This window comes from Antechinus flavipes, chromosome 1 (genome assembly GCF_016432865.1).
Source record: "Antechinus flavipes isolate AdamAnt ecotype Samford, QLD, Australia chromosome 1, AdamAnt_v2, whole genome shotgun sequence".
In the NCBI taxonomy this organism is placed as follows: Eukaryota; Metazoa; Chordata; class Mammalia; order Dasyuromorphia; family Dasyuridae; genus Antechinus; species Antechinus flavipes.
Window position 1 is genome coordinate 286,368,132 of NC_067398.1, and position 16,280 is coordinate 286,384,411.

At 32.7% G+C, this 16,280-nt stretch overlaps 1 protein-coding gene across 1 annotated transcript in view; it reads left to right on the forward strand.

Annotated features, from left to right (window-relative positions):
- GDA (guanine deaminase) overlaps positions 1-16,040 on the forward strand; it is a 111,727-nt gene extending 95,687 nt beyond the window's left edge. The window contains exons 12-14 of the mRNA XM_051962130.1: positions 222-352; positions 2,084-2,111; positions 10,020-16,040. Coding sequence (XP_051818090.1) covers positions 222-352; positions 2,084-2,111; positions 10,020-10,090 — 230 coding nt within the window. The 3' untranslated portion in view covers positions 10,091-16,040. The remainder of the gene's footprint in view (positions 1-221; positions 353-2,083; positions 2,112-10,019) is intronic.
- Positions 16,041-16,280: the final 240 nt, after the last annotated feature.

Consider the following 16,280-nt stretch of genomic DNA (forward strand, 5'->3'; position numbering starts at 1 on the left):
TCTCTATTGATATAAACACCAGAACACAAGCCAACTTCATAAATTTGACATTAGTCTTGGGACACTTGAGCATTTTGAGGATTCAAAAATGCCATAAACTTACTGCTTTGCTTTGACATTACAGCCTTGGGATTAGATCATATAAATGGAAACTTTGAGGTTGGCAAAGAATTTGATGCCCTCCTGATCAACCCTAAGACTGCTTTGCTTTGACATTACAGCCTTGGGATTAGATCATATAATTGGAAACTTTGAGGTTGGCAAAGAATTTGATGCCCTCCTGATCAACCCTAAGGCTTCAGACTCTCCAATCGATCTCTTCTGTGGTGATCTAGCTGGTGAGCTTTCAGAGGTAAGCCAAGAGAAAGTCTTTGGAGGGTTTAAGTAGGACCCCATTTGCTATTAAAACCTTCCAATCATGTTTTGAATAATTAAAAAAAAACATAAGTTGCATGATAAAATTAGGAAGGATTTTGAGGGATTATGCTGGATTACTATTCATTAATTATAATTACAAGATAACAATAATAAAGTCTTTAAAATCAGGATCAAGGATGAGGAAGAATTTTATCTTTTATTTTTAGATCTCTGAGACTAACCACTTCCCACTCCGTATATGAATATAAATAGATGCTTAGTAAATTTTTGAATGAGTGAATGAACAACATTCATAAGGCAAAAATTAGGCATAGAAACTAATTTTGCCCATCATGATTAGCAAGTAAAGAAAGAGAGCCATAAAAAAGGCAGTCTCCTTTACAGTCACATTCCTTATTTAATATGTTCTTTCCATATGGAAAACTAATTTTTCTTGGAAGGAGAGTGGCCCATAGGAGGAGTTTGATCTCTAATTTCATTGGAGTAGGAAGCTCCCAATGTTTAAAACTCTTCACCAATGCATATTTTTTAAATTCATCTGTAACATCTGGTTTTTAGTTACCTGTTTGTAGCACAGGGAACATTAGTGGCTTATCTGGGATTGTACAGCATGAAAGGCAAGATTTGAAACCAAATTTGGCTGACTCCAAAATTGGTCCTATGTATTTACATTCATCCACACATGTAATATGTATGTGTGTGTGTGTGTGTGTGTATATATATATATATATATACTTTAGTGCCTCTTAGTTTGATAAAATTTTTGGCTATTTTTTTTATCAATAATTTAGTAAAAGATGACACTTATGAAATATCACTTATGAATTGACCCATTTCATAGGCATGGTAAGTTGAATTGATTAGAATAAATATACCATATTTTGAGCTCTTTAAAGAGCTCGAACTGTTTTTTTGATTTTTTTGTTAATTGTTTAGTTTCACAGTGGAATGTGCTTCCTAATGCCAAATCTATTCATCCAATCATGGTGTTATATTATACAACTTCTGAAATAGATTATTTATTTTATCATACTTATTTTTTAAATTTTAAGAGCATCTTTTCTCTGAACAACTATAAAACTGTCAAACACTTTAAAAACTTTAATAGTAGAGATCCCTGTTAAAAAAAAAAAGCTAGAATGAAAATTCATTGCCAAAAAACAAACTCATGTGTCTTGGCCATGGTGATTGCTGATGGTCTATGAAGTGGAAGGCACTAAATTTGAAACTAATTTTTGAGTTTATTTCCAAGTTTGAAGGAAGGAAATGAAGGAAAAAACAATGTAGTGCCTACTATGTGTGTCAAGCATGTGTTAAGCACTTTATAGGTATTATTTCAGTTGATATTTCTAACAACCATAGGCAGTAGGTACTGTAATTATAGTTGAGGAAACTGAACCAGGCAGTAAAATGACTTGCCCACACAACAGATGTCTGAGGTTAGATTTGAATTTAATTCTTCCTGATTCCAGGCCCAGGGTTTTATCCCTGTACAACTTAGCTGCTATATTCTAATAGTGTGATATTGGACAAATCACAACATCTTAGGCTGTCAATTTCTTTATCTTTAAAGTGAGGAGGTTAAATTAGATGGCTTTCAAGGTCCTTTTCAGTGCTAAATTTTGTGACTTTCCATAAATGTACTTTTTTAGAGGAAATATCAAAACTCTGCTTTCTAATTGTTGTCTTTCATTGTTTTTTTTAGACTGTCATCCAGAAATTCTTCTATCTAGGTGGGTCCTTGGATTTCTTTCATCCTTGGTATTTATGATACACAGGAGGCTTGCATAAATTTTATTTTAATCTTAATTCATTTTAGTTTCATCATGGAGACTATTGTCAGGTTTTTAACTGTTTTCCAAAAAGATTCAGAGCTCACAATCATCAAGGGTATATCCCACCCTAGCTTTGGCCTGTACTACCATGACAGTTTCCTAGTTTCTCTGTCCCTAAATTCACCCTTTCCAATCCTTTTTAGACTTTCATTTTAGCATGACTCTGCTTTATATCCTTCAGTGACTTCCTGTTATCAAATACACCCAGTTCAGACTTCTCTGCCTTTTGATACGTGTGTGCTTTATTTCCTGCAGCTTCCCAGTTTTTCCTAACTCTTTGTTCTTTGTTTCCATCAGCCTCATAATGGCTTCAATGCCTCTACTCATGCTGTTTCTATTAGAATGTCCTCCCTCTGTCTGTAAACCTACTCATTTCTTTTTTAAAATAATATTTTATTTTCCCCTAATTACATGTAAAAAACATTTCTATCCCTTGCTTCCCTTCCTCCTCTCTGATATAGTAAATTGATATAGACTATATGTGTGTAATCATATAAAACATTTACATATTAGTCATTTTGTGTAAGAAAACCAAATAAAGGAGAAAACGAGATGAGGGAGGGAGGAGAGAAAAAGAGACAGATTATGCTTTAATCTATATTCAGACAATATCAGTTCTATCTCTGGAGAAGGATAGTATTTTTATTTTTGCATTGTGAATCCTATGGGATTATCTTGGAATTTTGCATTGCTGAGAAAAGCCAAGTCACTCACAGCTCTTCATCACACAATATTGACATTGTTGTGTGCAATGTTCTTCTGGTTCTGCTCACTTCTTTTTATATCAGTTCATATAAGTCTTCCAAGGGTTTTTCTAAAACTATCCTGTTCATTTCTTACAGCACAATAATATTCCATTACAATCACATACCATGACTTGTTTAGCCACTCCCCAATTAATGGGCATCTCCTCAGTTTCCATTCTTAGCTACTACAGAAAGAATTACTATAAATATTTTTGTACACAAGATAGTGGAGAAAAGCCAAGAACTTGCCCGAGTTCTCCCCAATTTCCCTCAGAAACAATGTGAAATCAAGACTTTAAACAGATTCTAGAGTGACAGAACCTAAAAAAACATAGAGTGAAACAATTTTCCAGCTTAAGTTATCTTAGAAGGATTTCAGAAAAGATTTGTCTCACTTGAATAAAAAGGAAGTGCAGCCCAGTTTGAGTGCAGTGTGGGAAGTCTAGCAGGAAGCTCTTAGCCAAAGAATAGATCAGTAGTGGGTGCCTCTTTATCCTGATTCAGGGGGCCAGTGGCTAAGCAAGCCAACTGAGATCTCCAGGCCCAGCACAGAAGCAAATTGCAAGCCCCTGATTTTTAGCACAATGTAAGTTTTCAAGGACTACGCCAGATCAACACAGCACAGTGGGAAAAGTGGTAGCACCTCATACCCAGCACAGAAAATCTGTGAGAGACCCCAGATCCCCTGCAAAAGAAGCTTGGAACAGTCTCTCTTGTGTCCTAGAAGCTAAACCTTAAAAAAAAAAACAAGCAAAAAAAACCCCAAAATAGCCCTGACCTTAGCAATAGGGAGAATCACAGAACTCAGAAAAGGACAGCAGTGACAAAAAATGAAGCCTCTAAGGGGAACATAAATTGATCTCAAGCTCAAAAAGTTCTCTTGGAAGGATTCAAAAAGAACTTTAAAAATCAAGTAAGAGAAGTAGAAGAAAAATTGGCAAAAGAAATGAGAGCTATGCAACAGTTTAGAAAAAGAAGCCCAAAAACTGACTGAAGGAAACAACTCCTAAAAAAATAGATTTGGTGAAATGGAAAAAAAACATCCATTAAGAAAACAATTTCTTTAAATGTTTAATTGGAAAATTAAAATTGGAAAAGGAGATAAAAAAGTTAATTGAAGAAAATAATTTATTTAACATTAGAATTGGACAAATGGAAGCTATTGACTCAATGAGACACCAAGAATCAGTCAAACAAAATTTTAAAAATGAAAAAAATAGAAGAAAATATAAAATGCTGCAGTGGAAAAACAACAGACTTAGAAAATAGATCTAAGAGAGATGATTTAAGAAATATTGGATTACCTGAAAGCAGTGATCAAAAAAAGGGATTAGATAACAAGAAATCATTAAAAGAATCTACCTATCACCTTCTGAAAGAGACCCCAAAATGAAAACTCCAAAGAATATTGTAGTTAAATTCCAGGATTGTCAGGTCAAGGAGAAAATACTGTAATCAGCCAGAAAGAAACTATTCAAATATTGTCTTCAATACTGGTAATTAATAATTAATTGGGATTACTCAAGACTTAATAGTTTTCACGTTAAAGAATATGATATTCCATAAGGCCAGAAGCACTTGGACTACAACCAAGAGTCAACAATCTAGCAAAATTGAACATAATCTTTCAGGAGAATAAACATTCAATAAAATAGGGGACTTATAATTATTTCTGATGAAAAGACCAGAAACTAAGCTGAAAATTCAGTTTTCAAATATAATGCTCAAGAGAAACATAAAAACAGGAAAGAAAAAATATTATTTAAAGTTTAAACTGTGTACTACATGGCAGGATGATACTTGTTACTCTTAAGAAGTATATCTTAGGGCAGTTAGAAGGAGTATACATGGACAGAGGGTGTGAATATAAGATGACTTTGATGTGATGATAGAAAAAATTAAGAGCCAGAAAAATTATTGTACTGGGAGAAGAGGAAAGAGGGAGTAAAATGAGGTAAATTACATTAGATGAAGAGGCACAGATTTGGCTTTACAGAGAATAACACACATTTAGTCTTACTCTGTGGGAAAGTAGGAAGGGAAAGGAGAAAGAAAAGAGTGGGGGTGCTGATATAAGAGAGGACCGATTGAGGGGAGTGGGGGTTAGAAACAAATCACTGGTGAGGAGGAAAAAATGAAAGGAGAAAAGGTATAAACATTGAAAAATAGAATAGAGGGAAATACACAATTAGTAATCATGTCTGTGAATGCAAATGGGATGACTCTCCTATAAAATGGAAGCTGATAGCAAAGTGGATTAAAAGCCAGAATCCAAAAATATGTTGTTGTAGTTGTTGTTGTTGTTGTTGTTGTTTTTAACAAGAAACACATTTGAAGCAGAGAAATATACAGAAAGTAAAGGTAAAGGGTTGGAGCACACTTTTGTGCTTCAGCTGAAGTAAAAAAAAAAAAAGTAGGGGTAGTGATCTTGCTCTCAGACAATGCAAAAGCAAAAATAAAACTAAAATAGAAAAGGATGAAAATGATATCTTGCTAAAGGGTTCAATAGACAATGAAGTAATAGTGGTACTAAATATATATGTATCAAGTGATATAGCATCCACATTCTTAGAAGTTAAGTTAGATGAGTTATAGGAAGAAGTAGACAGCAGAACTATATAAATAGGAGACCTCAACTTTCCCCTCTCAGAACTAGATAAAACCAAGCAAAAATAAATGAGAAAGAAGTTGAGGTGAATAGACCTCTGGACAAAGCAGAATGGAGATGGAAAAGAATGTAACTTTTTCTTACCTTACAGGGCACCTATACAACCTCACAATCAAATGCAGAAAGGCAATAATATGAAATGCATTCTTTTCAGATCATGCAACAAAAACTACATGTAATAAAAAAGGCTATGGAAAGATAGATTTAAAACTATTTTAATTAAATTAATTAATTAGATATAATCCTAAGGAATGAATGGGTTAAATAACAAATCATAGAAATAATCAGTAATTTTATCAAAGACAATAACAATAATGAGACAACATACCAAAACTTATGGAATGCATCAAAGCAGTTCTTGGGGGAAATTTTATAATGCTTATATGAATAAAATATGGAAACAGGAGATCAGTGAACTGGGCATTCAACTAAAAAAGCTAGAACAAAGAATAAAAGTTCCCAATTAAATACCAAATTAGAAAATTTGAAAATGAAAGAAGAAATTAATCAAATTGAAAGTAAGAAAACTATTAAACTAATAAACAAAGCTAAGAATTGATTTTATAAAAAAAACAAATGAAATAGTAAACCTTTGGTTAATTTGATTAGAAAAAAGAAAAAAGACCACATTACCAGTATCAGAAATGAAAAGGAGGAACTTACTACCAATGAAGAGGAAATTAAAGCAATTTATTTTGCCTAATTGTATTTCAATAAATTTTACAATCTAATTGAAATGTCTCAATATTTACAAAACTATAAATTGCCCAGATTAACAAGGAGAAAATCAAGTACTTAACCCCTTTTTAGAAAAAAAAATTAACAAGTCATCAATGAACCCCTAAGGAAAATATGTAGGGCCAGATGGATTTACAAGTGAATTCTACCAAACATTTACAAAACTATTAATTCTAAGCAATTTGGAAAAATAGCAGAAGTCCCACCAAATTTCATTTATGACACAAACATGGTATTGATCCCTAAATCAAGAAGAGTCAAAACAGAAAGAAAATTATAGGCCAGTTTTCTAATGAATATTGATGCAAAATTTTTAAATATTGGCAAAGAGATAACAGCAATTTGCCACCAAGATAATACGTTATGACCAAATGGGATTTATATCATGAATTCAGAGCTGATTCAGTATCAAGAAAACTATCAGCATAGTTGACAGTATCAATAAAAAAAACTAATAAAAATCATGATTATCTCAATAGATGCAGGAAAATCTTTTGATAAATACAGTACCCATTCCTGTTTTTAAAAAAGTAAAGATTATAGGAATAAACATCTTTCCTTAAAATGACAGGTAGCATCTATCTAAAACCATTAGCAAACATTATATGTTATGGGAAACTATAGTTAAATTCCTGAATTTGCAGGTGAAGAAAGTATTTCAAGCATCCAAAAGGAAACATATCAAGTATAGTGGAGCCAAAGTCAAGATAAAACAAGATTTAGCAGCTTTTACATTAAAGGACTAAAGGCTTAGAATATAATTTATATTATGAGAATAAACTGGAAGCATTCCCAATAAAATCAGGTTGAAGCAAGGATGCCCATTATCACCACTATTATTCAGTCTAGTAATGTTGGCTTTAGCAATAAGAAAAGAAAGAGAAATTAAAGAAATTAGAGTGGGCAATGAGGAAACAAAACTATGTCACTCTTTGCAGATGATATTAATGTTATACTTAGAGAATCCTAAAGAATCAATTAAAAAGTACTTGAAACAATTAACTTTAGTTAAGTTGCAGGATAGAAAATAAACCCACATAAATCATAAGCTTTTGTATATTCTACCAACAAAGCCCAAAAGCAAAAGATAGAAAGAGAAATACCAAGAGAAATATAGTTATTTAAAATAACTATAAACAATATAAAATATTTGAGAGTCTATCCTGCCAATATAAATCTAGGAACTATATAAACATGATTAGAAAACACTTTTTCATACAAATGAAGTCAGATCTAAATAACTGGAAAAATATCAACAGATCATGGGTAGGCTAATAATAATAAATAAAAAAGATAATAAAAATGATGATTCTACCTAAATTAATCTATTCAGTGTCATTTTAATTAGACTGCCAAAAATTATATTATGTACAGAGAAAAAATAATAAAATTTATCTGGAAGAACAAAAGATCAAGAATATCAAAGCAACTAATGATATTGCACAAGGATGAATTAATGAAATAAGACAAAGGATGATAGCCTAACCATACTAGACTATAAAACTGTATTATAAAATTGCAGTCATCAAAACCATTTGATACTGGCTGAGAAATAAATTGGTGGATCAATGGAATAGATTACATACATAAGACACAGTAGTCTATGATGATAGACTTCAACTTCTGGGATAAGAACTCACCATTTGATAAAAAAACACTGGAAAAACTGGAAAATAGTACTGCAAAAACATCTCACATCCTATATCAAGTTAAAATCACAATAGGTTCATGATTTAGACATAAAGGAGAGCAAATTAGGAGAGCAAGGGATGGATTACCTTTTAGATCTTTGAAGAAACAAGGAAATTATTACCATACAAGAAATAGATAACATTTGAAATGCAAAATGGGGAATTTTGATTACATAAATTAAAAATATTATACAAACAAAACTAATGCAGCCAAGATTATAAAGGAAGCAGAAAGCTAAAAAAAATTTTTTATGATCAGTGTTTTAATAAAAGCTTCATTTTAAATATATAGAGAACTAAGTCAATTTATAAGAATCCAAGCCTTTCCCCAATTGATAAATGGTAAAAGGATATGTACAGACAATTTTTAGATGAAGGAATTAAAGCCAATTATAGTCATATGAAAAAATACTCTAAATCACTATTTATTAAAGAAATGCAAATTAAAACAATTTTGAGGTATTATCTTCACACCCATCAAATTGACTAAGATGACAGGAAAAAGTAATGATAAATGTTGGGATGAGATGCAGAAAAACATTAGTAATATATTGCTTATAGAGCTGATCTAGCCATTCTGGAGAAAAATTTGGAACTATGCCCAAAGAGCTCTAAAATTGGGCATAACTTTTGATCCAGCAGTATCACTTCTGGCTCTGTATTCCAAAGAGATCATAAAAGAGATAAAAGGTTTCATATGTGCTAAAATGTTTGTAGCATCTCTTTCCTAGGGAATGGTTGAATAATTTGTGATATTTGAATGTAATATAATACTATTGTTCTATAAGAAATGATGAGCAGGCTGATTTCAGAAAAGTCTGGTAAACTTACATGAACTGATGCTGAGGAGAAAGCAGAGCCAGGAGAGCATTGTATACAGTAATATCAAGATTTTGTGATGATCAACTATGATAGACTTAGCTCTTTTCAGCAATACAGTGATCCAAGACACTTGCAATAGACATGGGATGAAAAATGCCATCTATATCCAGAGAAAGAATTATGGAGACTGAATATGGATCAGACCATACTGTTTTCCTCTTTGTTTTTTCTTTCTTATGGCTTTTCCTTTATGTTTTAATATTTCCTTCATAATATGACTATTATGGAAATATGTTTAAAATGATTGTACATGTATAACTTATAATACATTGTAAACGATGTGTCTGTCTTGGGGAGGAGGGAGAGAAAGAAAGGAAGGGAGAAAAAATATTTGGAACTCAAAATCTTATAAAAGTGAATGTTGAAAACTATCTTTACATGTAACTGGGAAAAAAAATTCAAATAGTTCCTTTTTCCATTTTTAAAAAACTTTCTTTGTCTATCTCTTTTTAAAGATCTAATTCAGGTTTTAACTCTTCCATTACTTCATCCCACCTTGATCTCTCTCTTTTCTAAATTTTTACCATACCTAATAGTCTATTTTACCTGGGGTGTTACAGGAGTTGGGATCAGAAGAAAGCACAATTCATATTATGTATAGTTGACTGGAAATTTCTTTGGGATTCTCTATATAGTTATAGGATTTTGGGGAAAAACTGAAGTGAATATCAAGCTAGTTGAATTTCTACAAGGGAGCCATATGGTGGATTAAGAATTGGTGGATCTTGGATTCTCTAATTTACAAGTGAAATAGCATGATTGAAGCTTAAATGAATGCAGTAGCTATGCCACTTCACATTAGTGTTGAGAGAGCCACAATTGTCTGTTAATCCACAGTTATAGCTTTTGCTATTTCAAAGCCCTAAATGATGCTGAAAACTGTGATTAACTCCAACCCAGCATTGCCTATATGAATTATACCAGATGAAACTTGGGTTTTAATCCCAAGAGAAGAGTATTTAACCTTAAATGCTGGTCATGTAACACAAAAGGCCATATTAGCTATATCTTCATATTTTTCTTAGCGTTTAGCTCAGTGCCAGGTACATAGTAGGCATTAATTGTCTAATTCTTGTTTTAGGAGATGATCGAAATATTGACGAAGTGTATGTGGGTGGCAAGCAAGTTGTTCCTTTTTCAAGCTCGGTGTAAGACCAGTAGGCTTCTGAAGACATTCTCCTGGGATAACTGATGATTGTTCATCTCTCTGAGCCCAGGTGGAATTGGAAAGAGTTGGTTAAAATATAGTACCTTCTTATTGGGAATGACTACTAAGTTTCTGTGTCTAATTAGAGCATCCACTTGAGAAATTACTAGAAAGAAACCAGGGATCATTTTAGGTTTCTGGGTTGAATGGCTTTCATTATATATGAAAATTTTACTCTTTGAGATGTTGAGTTTTTTTGGCCATATTCAAAGATAAATTTTACTTTATTCATTTGAAACATTAGATTGATTCCATGGAAATGGTTTTAAAAAAGATAGAGAGAGATGCTTTTCTTTCGTATAAAAATGAATCTTGAGCACACATGTGAAAAATTTCAATCACAAAGTTGAAAATTGCCTAGTAGGGAAATCTTAATGAAGAAAGAAGTCTTAAAAAAAAAAAAGCATGGAACGAAATGTTGAAGATCACTTAAAGTTATTCATTGTGAAAATTACATGTCAAGCATAAAAATTTTAAGAGAGACCTTGCAGAATTTTAGAATGTGATTTCAGAGCAAGTTTGTGTACTTAGATATTTGCAGTCACTGAAATTTGTACTTGATAGTTTGCTATTGTTTTTTGGTTTCATTTTGGATAAAACAAAATGCTAAATGTTATATTCAGATAATTTTGTGCTTGTTAATGTGCGTTGAAAGCTGGAAAATGGCTTTTTAAAGGTCTCTCTTAGGATTATTATCAATGTACTTACATGGGATATATAGGAGTATTTTTGAGTACCTTAAACACATCTTAAATTATAACTGTGCAGTGTTGTTACTGATCAAAATTATACTGTTGGAAAGAAAATGGAAGCAGATTGCATGAAGTAGAATCATAGAACTACAGATTAGAATTTGCAAAGACAGAAGACAATAGGTATCATCAAATCTATCTTATCTCTTACAAATAATGGAAAAACTTATTCATCAGGACTTTAAAGTGGAAAAGTTTCATTAATTAAAGAGAAGTTCTACACACACTATCCGTCACAATTGATGAATTTCAAAAGCCAATACCAAGCAATAGCTGGCATTTTAAAAATACATCTCAAGTATTTTTTAAAATGGATATTATTTAAAAAGACTCTCGCTTAAAATCAGATAATTCTTTATCTGCTAAAAATACTCCCATTTATTCTAAGAAATTTTCAATTCAGTAGAAATGAAATATAATCAAATATCTTGGATATTATCTTAAAATTCATCGTAATTAGATTTGATATTGGGGTCAGGAACAGGTTTGTTGTTTGTTTTTTGCTGTTTTTGCTTTTATTTGTAACCTCAGTACTTAATAGTGCCAAATACATGGACAATACCTAATACATGCTTGTTGATTGGTTGGTTAATTAATGTTTATGTTTAGAAGGATACAAAACCTTTAAAAACAATTTAAACTTATTAATATTTCATTCTTTGCCATATCCCAGAATTGGAAACAATTTTTACCCCATAATAAATCTTTGAGCATTATTGTTTAGTACTATAACTCATTGCTAATTTTATAAATGTTATTTGAGCATTATTGTTTAGTACTATAACTCATTGCTAATTTTATAAATGTTACAGCTTTTTTTCATGCATATGCATTTTGGCCCTGGAAACCACAATAATCAGGAAGAAACCAAAATTTCCTCAGTATTCCAAGTAAGCAACTGGGGCACTTACTCTAATTTTCTTTTGTTTTACATCCCTAATATTGAAAAACTTTATATACATATATGTAACTTCAATAAAATGTCTCCTATTTTGGAAAATTCATTGAAATAAAGTCATCTTATTCTGCCTAGCCATTATATTTTGTCTGGTTTCAGACTTCTATCTTACATAAGTAGACCATATTTTTCCAAGAGATCTTCCTAGAATTATTCTTCATCCCACTTAAAGATAAAACTTTTTTGGTCGCCAGGTAAGCATTTGGAGGTATTGTATAGCACAATAAATAAGTCTTGGCTTTTCTAAAATTTCAAAGAAACCAGGTGGAGTTTTGTACTTACTACCAATCAAGAGGTATTTTTGACTCTAGTTCACATATTCTTGATAAAGTTAGGGAGACTGAGTAGGCAAATGATTGCTAATAGGAGATTCCAAGCAGCACTAGAATCATACTCCTAGCCTGCTGGTTCTCCTTCACCTCCTTTTCTTCTGTATCTGAATTGTAAATGGAACTTAAATGTTGGTCATTGGTTTTCATTGATATTTAGAATTATCATGGGAATCAAAATGGCAATGTAGCCAAAAAAAAAAAAAAAAAGTGGGGGAGGGCAGACCCAGATAGTATGCTAAGATCAGCATAGTTTTGTGGAAGGAATACTGAATTCGTTATCAGGAGACTTGATCTTGAATCTCATCTTTGCCACTTATTATGTGTGGCTCTGGGCAAGTCACACCTCTTTCCCTGAGCCTCAGTTTCTTCACTTGTAAGATGAGAGGATTGGACAAGATGAGCTCTGAGGTTTTTTCCAATACCATCATGCTATGGAGTTTTTTTGTTTTGTTTTGTTCTGTTTTTTTTAAGGAAGCTGCTTGAAATATTAATATCCTTTGAGCTCCCTGCACTCCTTGTTACTCTTTGTGTTTTATTTCTCCAAGAAAAGGGTTATTGTACATTGCATCTGCTTATGTGACAAGTGTAGTTCTACATTTAAATATATTATTTTCCTTTGTATAATAATAATAAAAGATTTCATGAATCATCAGACAGCAGCACCCTAAGGCAATTGAGGTATCACTTTATGTTGAATGTTTTCTGCTCTTACAGAAGCAGTAAGAATTATGACAGTGATTTTAAGCAAGTCTTTTGAAAATTGTTGTTACCCTAATGTCCCAACCCAAATTACCCAAATTACACCAGCATACTACTGGAATGTACTCAGCCCTTTTTAATCAGATATACATTTTTCTGGAATGACATTGCTCAAGCCTCACAAAAAATGCTATTGCAACCAGAATATTAAAGCAGAAGCCAAGGCTTTTTTCATCATCCAGAATAATAAAGAAACAGCATTCATAATAAAGAATTGAGAGGAAATATGGGGCAATGGAAAGAATCCTGGCCAGGGGGTCAAGAGTTCAAATCTAGAGATGGAAGAGCCTTGGAAGCCATCTGGTACAACCTTGTCATTTTTAAGGAAATACCCTAGAGGGTTCTGTAAAGCTTAAGTGACTTGCGTATAGTCAGTCACATGGTTAATAAATGTCCAAAGCAGCTTTTGAACTAGGTCTTCTAATTACAGAACCAGTTGCTTTTTCTCCATTATGTATTCTCTACAAGATACTACTTTTCTAACACTGGCTCTGCTCATTGGAAAGATAGTCTGGAACAAATCACATCACATTAAGGAGCCTCAGTTTTTTCATTTATAAAATGAAGAGACTAGATGATGAGTAAGGCCCCCATCAGCTCTATGATTCTAAATCTGATTGCCTTCATACATCCCTTTCTACTTTATCCTTTGCCTCCCAAATCTAAGATTAAATTCAGGAGAGCAGAAGATTTGTTTTTTGAAAGTATAGCTAAAAACATTTACTCTTTAAATTGAATTGAAAGTAGATTATAAGAGTTGTGAATTAATGCATAAAATAGAAAACCTGTCAGGCTAGTTTATCTAAGAATTGCTTGTGATGCAATTAGTGGCAGTGCAGAGAGTTGGGGGAACCCCTTCTAGCCAACACAGGTCCAATGTGAAAAGAATTCACAAACCCAAAAAGTTTGAATAGCAAAAGGAAAGTTTATTTCCTTCTATTGGCACTGAGTAACCAGCTTTGCTAGGAAGGCAGACTTCTTTGTGATAAGGTCCTGGCAGAGAAATAACAAGGGGTTATCACTGAGAAGAAGCTCTCTTCACGGTGAGCAAGAGTCCTGGTAGGCAGCTGTGCCAAGAGGAGCGGTCCCTTGGTAAAGCATACTTCAGACTTCTGCAAGGATATAAGTTTAAAATTGTCTTTTTATAAGATATCTGAGACTGGGGTTTCAATTGAATGAGATTCCTTCAATGTTGTCATTGTCCCCAGGCCTAGATTTCCAGTTGAATGAGTAGTCCTGGACTAATTTTCAACTCAATAGAGGGTGCAGCTAGTCACCACCAAGATAACTTTTCTTAATTCCCTGAGGTGGTCCTTTCCCAGAGGAGAGTTTCTCAGGGTTCACCCCCATGGCTTCCCACTCAAAATCAGAGAGAACAATTTCAGGGTTCACCTTCATTGCTTGTATTTTGTTTATTACAACTTTGGTGAAGAAAAAGAAAAAGGTTAAAAGACACAGTTTCCATGAAAAAGAACAGATTTTTTTAAAAAAGCTTTTCAAGTTAAAAAGAATATGATTTGTGGAAGACTAATTAGAAAGAGAACAAATTTTTAAAAATAGCTCATAGGTAAACTGAACAGAGAAACAGGTAGGCTGTTGAAAAAATTTATTCAATTGTTATTTAATTGTTTTATGATTTTCTTATACTTGTCCTTCAGCCCTTTCTTTATGTTTAAATGTGACAGTTTTTAGAACAGAGAATACAGGAATACACTGAAGAGTAGATTCTCCTCAGAAAAAAAGACGAACCCTTTTTATGCCATTCTTTTGGATATCTTTCTAATGTAAATAGAAATTCCACAATTAGAACAAATAGTGGTAGTAAAGAAAAACTACTTAAAATCCTCAGAGTTGTTTTTTTTTTTTTAAACCACCAGTCAGCCAACATTGATAAGTGTCTTCAGAGGCTATGGGGAAAAGGACACATTTAGGAGTATGTGGTCTCACAGAGGGTTTTGAATGTTCATTTACTTCTGGTTTTTCCTGTTCCTTTCCCCTCTAAGAATTCTCTCCAGGATTTTTATCCCAAAAGACATAATGGCACATTGTATTTATTGCATGTTGTGCTGTCTCTGTCAGTTGCATCCCAAAAGGAAGTCTTTCATGAGGGCACAGTTTTAAAGCCAATGATAATTTCCCAGACTATGGAATTTTCCGAGATTGAGGCTATTTTTACTTATAAAGATCATAGAATCACAGAGTTAGAGTTAGAAAAGACCTTTCAAGGCGATCACATCCAACCTTCTTTTCACAAATGAGGAAAATGAGTCACTTGTGTGATTTGCTCAATATCACATAAGTAATAATTGCAGAAGCAAGACTCAAATCTAAGACTTTGATCCCAAAGGAAGGTGTAACTTCCATCATGTCATCCTGTCCATTTCTTTAGTAACTACAGAATGTTCCAAGACCAGTGACTTCACATTATTTTTAAGCTCAGCAGAGTTATCTGGTATATAATTGGTGTCTTATTCAAAGAACAGATTTAAAAAACTCTCCAATCTAATTCAAATGTGATTTCAGAAAATGGTGAATTTAAATAATGTAACACCTGAATTTGATGTCTTTATAGGAGAAAAGCATATAAAAACATAAGTAAAATTTTCAAACCTCAACATTAATTATGATAAAGAGTTTTCATGTTATAATCTCATTCCTCTTCTATCCATTCATTCTCTTCCCCCGCTCCCAACCCAATTCTTCCCTTTGTATCTGTAGATAAGAAGTCATGAAGGTGAAACTGCTTAATCTGCTTTTCTAAAGTACAAAAATTGACCTTTAGCACCAATGATGAAAAGAAATTATGTATTTTAAGACTGTTTCCCTCATTCCTTCTGTGCCCAAGATGTTTCTTGATATCTTGGTTAGTGAGAGTAGCTGCCTTCCCTTTTCTGCTAGAAGAATTGGATTTGTATATTCTGTCAGAAAATGCTTTTTAAGGAAAACTGCTTTAAAATGTTGCTTATCACTTGATCACTACTCTTAAGTATATGTATTCAGTGGGAAAATGGAACTCAATATTTGCTTATTTCTCTTGTGTGAGTGTGTATGTGTTGCAAAAACAAAAATAAAAACGGTCTTGTGTCTAACTTAATTATGATTTGAGTTGATTTTTGTAGGGGGAGAGAGTACATCTTGGAATACTGTTCTCACTAGACAAAGAGAGCGGAATATAATAAATATGCTTCTAGCATGTGGTGGCCTATCTCATCATCTGTTCTGTATCATGACAGTCCAAAAACTTGAATTCAAATTCCTAGCTTTGTCAGTACTGATGTGAGTTAATTTCTCTGAGCTTAAATCCCTTATCTGTAAAATGAAGAAGTTGGAACTA